The sequence below is a fragment of the Setaria viridis genome, chromosome 8 (assembly GCF_005286985.2).
Source record: "Setaria viridis chromosome 8, Setaria_viridis_v4.0, whole genome shotgun sequence".
Taxonomy (NCBI): Eukaryota; Viridiplantae; Streptophyta; class Magnoliopsida; order Poales; family Poaceae; genus Setaria; species Setaria viridis.
The window spans coordinates 33,062,191-33,068,492 of NC_048270.2; the positions used below are offsets into that span (position 1 = coordinate 33,062,191).

At 42.9% G+C, this 6,302-nt stretch overlaps 1 protein-coding gene across 1 annotated transcript; it reads right to left on the reverse strand.

Moving 5' to 3' along the window:
• Positions 1-2,855: 2,855 nt before the first annotated feature.
• Positions 2,856-3,896, reverse strand: LOC117834532 (uncharacterized). The gene is made up of 2 exons (XM_034714087.1): positions 3,510-3,896; positions 2,856-3,413 (listed from the first exon to the last, which is right to left on the reverse strand). The coding sequence occupies exons 1-2, from the start codon at positions 3,894-3,896 to the stop codon at positions 2,856-2,858; spliced, it is 945 nt and encodes a 314-aa protein (XP_034569978.1).
• Between the last annotated feature and the right edge of the window lie 2,406 nt (positions 3,897-6,302).

The window sequence follows — 6,302 nt, forward strand, 5'->3', positions numbered from 1 at the left end:
ACGCCTCCTTGAACCGCATCTCCTAATGTCCTTTCCCCAACGCCTCCCGGGAGTTGGAGCTCATAGCCCTCATATTGCCGATGAACGAGCTGCTCTACCGAGACACTAGCATAGCCTGGTGGAATCTCCATGCCATGGCTCGCCTGCGTTGCCCAGCTTGGTAAGGCACTCTTGTACGCTACCTATACATATAGCAGAAATAAAGATGTTGAGGCATGGTGGATCGATGGATTGAGAAGATTATTGCATAAATATTAATTATGTATAAGAGTATACCTTAACAGTCAGGTTGCCGACCGGTACATGCAACTCATAGGAGGTGCGTTGCCTGATGAAATCAACAGCGAACTGTTGCTGGTCCTGTGGATCGGGCTGTGCTTCTGTTAGTGAAAGGGCCACTCGACGATTGACTTCGTCATGCATTCTTTGTTCCATAGATTGCACTTGAGATTCTAGGTTGCGCCACCAGCTCTGCTCAGCCCGATCCGTTCTTCGCTCTTGGCTTCTGTACGAGTCTCTGTCGTCTTTGAAACCGTACTTCCACGGAACGATCCCGAACCTGCGGACACGTCCTGGGTGCTTAGGATTCCCGAGAGCCAATGTGAGCTCATCCATTTCTCGATCCACCACCAACCTCCCAGCCTTAACATCTTCAATGTTCTTGGCGAGCTGTTCGCCCTTGAGACGTATTTCCTCAGTTAAGATCAACATCCCATCCTCTGTGTTCAGTTTTCCTCCATGAGCGAAAAACCAATTTTTAGCTCGTTTGCTCCATTCATGAGTTGCTGGTACAATACCCCGTTCGAGCAGGTCTTGTTCCATCTTCTGAAATTTGGGCATTGCTATTTTGTAACCACCTTGCCCTAGCTTATGGTGCTCTTTCTTACAACTAGCATTGTCAACGTTGATGTTGAGTTTTTGCTGATCGTCGTGGCTCCTCTTGTACTGGACAAATGCCTCCTAGTGGCCGCTCAACTTTGGAAATTCGTTGAAATCTGAGTTTTGTCCTCCTTAATGTACTTTGAAACTAGAAATTTCTTGAATGTTTGAAATTGTGTGGCCGTCTTCTTCAGTGCCCATGCTTTCACATCCTTTTCAATATATCCGGCGGGAAATATGAAATGTTGCTTGACCTGTTCCCACAACATATCCTTTTCTGTTTGCGGCAGCGCGTCTGGATCATTGCCTTTTCCTCTCCATTTCTTGAAGCTGATGGGCATATTGTCCCTTACAACAGCCCCGAGCTGAGTTTGGTTCGTTTCCGTCGCTAGCCTGGCTCGCATCGAAGGGAGCAACCGGCCTGCCATCTTCTAAGGGCGCGTTTGGTTCGTTTCCGTCGCTAGCCTGGCTCGCATCTGGTATGCAGGCTAAGCTGGGCCAGGCTGATTGCATGCAGGTGATCATTGTTTGGTTACCAGGATGAAAGTAGACAGGATGAGCAGAGCACATGTTTGGTTGCATGTATGAGCTAAGAACTGGCGAATAGAGAAGAAAAAGCAGTTGTTTGGTTGGCTGCATGTACCAGAGTTTGAATACCAGAATGTTGAAATTGGTAAGGTTACCACAAGTCAGTTTTTAGGCCAGGTACTCATACAACACGTTCATACCAATGGAGGTCATACCATAACTCAATATTACAACAAAGGATTATACAAGCTTGTACAATAAAACTAGGATAATAATGAACTGAACAATGATAATGATATCTTTGGTTGGTGTGCTTGTTTTATTCAGTTCTTTGTCGGCCTTGAACTGAGGAGGGGCTTGATATACATGTTGGTTGTGACAGGCAGCCCAAGCTTGTTCTTCAGTGTTGTACCCTTTGAAACAGGCTCCCTTGAAGCCATTGACTTGTTGATGGCAATCCCTCCAGGTGGAGAAGATGCCAGTTTTGTGGCCATAGAACACAACATACCAAGTCATAATTGAAGTCCTAGATTAGTTACACTGCAGCAATACAATGTGAGTTGTAAAAAAATTAATCAAGGAACAATGCAAACAAATGTTTGTGTGCTCAGATCATGCAGAAATAAATAAGGACATCATAACAGGCAATGGAGTTGTACTCAGATGAAGCACAAATGAATAAGGATATCATAAAGGAAATGGAGTTGTACTCAGATGAAGCACAAATGAATAAGGATATCATAAAGGCAATGAGTTGTGCTCAGATCATGCACAACTGAAAAAGGATATCATAAAGGCAATGAGTTGTGCTCAGATCATGCACAACTGAAAAAGGATATCATAAAGGCAATGAGTTGTGCTCAGATCATACACAAATGAATAAGGATATCATAAAGGCAATGAGTTGTGCTCAGATCATACACAAATGAATAAGGACATCATAATAGGCAATGAGTTGTGCTCAGTTCATACATAACTGAATAAGGACCTCATAAAGGCAATGAGTTGTGCTCAGATCATGCACAAATGAATAAGGACCTCATAAAGGCAATGGATGTGTACTTCAGATCATGCATGAATGAATAAGGTAAGAAATAGGCAATGTAACAGACTGAATGAACAGAAGGTAATGGATGATAGACAGATGAAATAAATGCCATATGAATAACTGCAACCATGACCAAGTGTCCATGACATCATAGGCAATGTAACTGACTGATCGAATACATCACAGAGGTAATGTCCATAGCGTACTGGCACCTTAACCCCCAACTACAGTCTCTACCTCTCTCAGACCACAACCTAACCATACTTACCAGCCACAACCTAAGCGTGCTGTCTCAAACCAAAAGAAATGGAGCAAAGTGTTTGAAGCTCCAGTCAGTCTATCCTACACAAAAGAAGTCACTATGCAAAAGATAGATCAGTCAGGAAGCATGTAGAGGGATCTACATGTAGGAATTCTTGGCAAGCCATGTCCTTAGCCAAAGGATGCGGTGGTTCTCAGCCATGTTGACAAAGGCATCACCCTGGGCCTTGTTGTCAACCAGATGGGAGAAAGCACAGATCAGAGCCTCCTCACTGAACCCTGGCATGTACATCACTGCACTGTACAGATCAGGGTTCAACACCTCAACCTTGGTCTCACGGATAGCAGAAGCAACATCCCTCACTGCCTCAGTCATACTGCTCATCACCAGATGGTCCTCCTCAGTGAGGACAGACCTCTTCCTCTTCTTGCTAGGACCAGAACCACTACTGACCTCTATTATATCCTTGGGTGCTTCTCCAAAGACCTTAGCAACATCATCAATGCACTTGGCTGCCTTGTCCTCATCATATGGTTCAGTCTTCATTGAGGTATCTGTAAAGTCAGATGGGCTACCTAGAGCCTCATTAGAACCCATAGCATACTTGCCAGTGGCCAACCCATTGCCAAAAATGATCATCATCTCCTTGTAGTTCTCAATGTGTTTGTTCAGAAATTCAGCATCCTTAGGGTGTGCCTAATTGTAGTGTGTATGATTAGTTAGAAATGTTAGAAATAAAACTAAAGGATCAGGATAAGAACAAGGTAAGGAAGATCTAGGCATCCCACACACCTTGATGTGTCCCTTATAGTGCTCCTCATCAAGGCTGATCCTGCAATTCTCCTCAATCCAGAGGGCACCACTTAGTTCCCTAAGCTTGGACACCCTCATCCATCTCTGTCTCCACTTCCTCAAGTGGTTATACACTTGAGTACCAGACACTTCATTGCCACTAAACTCCTGCAGGTACTTGGCAACTTGGTTCAGGTGGACCTCCTTGAAGCCCTTGTCTGTTCTAACACCACTCTCAATCAGCTGGCACATACGGCGCAGGATAAAGGAAGACATGGCACTAGTCCAGCGCATAGCACCCTTAGGGCGCTGCTCTGCACCAGCCCCAGCAACATGGACAACCTCATCAGCCACTGCCAAATCAATCACCCCAACCTCCTCAGCCATCCCTAATGAAATGCATGCTTAACATCATTGCACAAACCCGTTGCCATATGATCAGGAAAAATAGAATGTAATTGATGCATGCTTAACATCATTGCACAAACCCATTGCCATATGATCAGGAAAAATAGAATGTAATTGATGCATGCTTAACATCATTGCACAAAGGAAGTCATTGCCATATGATCAGACAAAATAGAATGTAATTGATGCATGCTTAACATCATTGCACAAACTCATTGCCATATGATCAGACAAAATAGAATGTAACTGATGCATGTTCAACATCATTGCACATGTACTTAACCTCAAGGAAGGTAAAAGAAATATAGGAACAAATAATCATTGCACATGTACTTAGCCTCAGTGAAGGTAACATAACAACAGTGGAATAAATAATCATTGCACATGTACTTAGCCTCAGTGAAGGTAAAAGAAATAGAGGATGAAATGATCATTGCACATGTCCATAGCCTCAGTCTAGTTGTTCATACAACATATTATTACATCATCATTGCACAAGTGCATTGGCTCAGCTAACAGAACAACAGTTGATCATTGCACACAAACAGCAAGCTCTACACATGAGAGGTGCCCCTATTGTTCCACATATCATTTGCAATTTCATTCCTTCTTGTACCCCAATCTAAATTGTCATCTGTCTGAGAACCATCAGCAGGTGCAGTACTACTACAATTAGGTTCCCATGTTGCTTCATCAGGAATAACCTCAGCCTGACCATGGCTAATTATCCAATTATGAAGAATACAACATGCAAGAACTAATTTGACTTGTGTCTTGAATGGGTGGTAGGGCTTGTTGTCTAGAATACGGAATCGATTCTTTAAAGCCCCAAATGCCCTCTCAACTGTGACCCTTAGGCTTGAATGCCTCAAGTGTAACAACTCTTTCTTATTGGTAGGATAATTTCTTCCACCATATTCTTTCAAGTGGTATCTAGTGGCTCGGTAAGGGGGCATAAATCCAGGACGACATGCATAGCCAGCGTCCACTAGGTAGAATTTACCTAAACAATTAATTAGGTAGCCAAGAATCAGTTGTAGTGGTTATGTGAAATCCCAATTTGTGGTTTGTCTAAAATTTTCTGTTACAAGTACCTGGAGGAACCCTTAACCCATCATCCCTCTCTAGAGCATCAGCTAGAATGAGTGCATCATGTGCAGATCCCTCCCATCCAGCTAGCACATAAGTGAACCTTAGATCAAAGTCAACTGCAGCAAGCACATTTTAAGTAGGATAGTGCTTCCTACCTAAATGCTGCAAATATCTTTGCTGGTACTCTAGCATGAACATGAGTACCATCTATTGCACCAATACAGTCCTACATTATAGCAAGACTTGTGATTAAAGTTTGGTCAGGACTGCAGTTAGGTACAGGTAAACCTTACATTCATTTAATTACCTTAAAATAAGGATACCACCTTGGGCTTGTTCTGATTTTAAGTGTTGTCTCAGTTGATGGTGGCCTTATCATCTCTCCCCTCAGCTCACCAATAGCATACAAGACCTCTCTAAAATACCTACTTACTGTTTCCATGGATCTCCTAAATGTTTGGTGGATTACTCTAAATCTCTGGTTGTGTCCCACAACATGGAAAAACATTGCTACTTGTTCCTCCACAGTACTGTTTATTGTGTCCCTTAGCAAGTTTCTATCCCTAAGCAGGTTAACAGGTTGAAAAAGGGAGCTCTACGCATACGCAACATGTTCACACATTCTATGTCATTACAATTAAAAATTTTGTTCAGGTTGGCTTGGCGTTCCTCATCCATAGCACTCATTGGGGCATATGTAATCCGAGTCTGTGAATTATAGGCCACCCTGAGCCTACTCATGAAGTATGCATAGATGACAGACACAAAAGCAGCAACTTTTATCACAAGCATGCGTCTCTGGTCGACAGGGTTCATCTATTACACAATGCAAAGCATGTCTCAGCAAAACAACAAATCATTTTGAGCATTCAACAAGTGGGTCAGGAAAAAAACTGCATCATCGCCTAATGCACAAGTGCTCACATATAGGTAAATCAGTGTAATAAGAATGCATCATTGGCTAAGGACATGTGCTCAGTTTTCATATTTATAAAGTAATATCATCGGCCAAGAACATGTGCTCACTGTTGAAAGTAAATAAGCATTCATCATCGGCTAAGAACATGTGCTCACTGTTGAAAGTAAATAAGCATTCATCATCGGCTAAGAACATGTGCTCAGTTTCCAGAGTAAGTAAGCAACCATCATCGGCTAATGACAAAGGCTCACTGGAAAAATCGTTACCGCTAGCTCCTTCAGGAAAAAGTCGGAGGGCTTTCAAGAGTTCAACGGGTAAGGCAAGATAAAGGTAGATCTGCACATGAGAGAGAGGGATTAGTATCACAACATGCA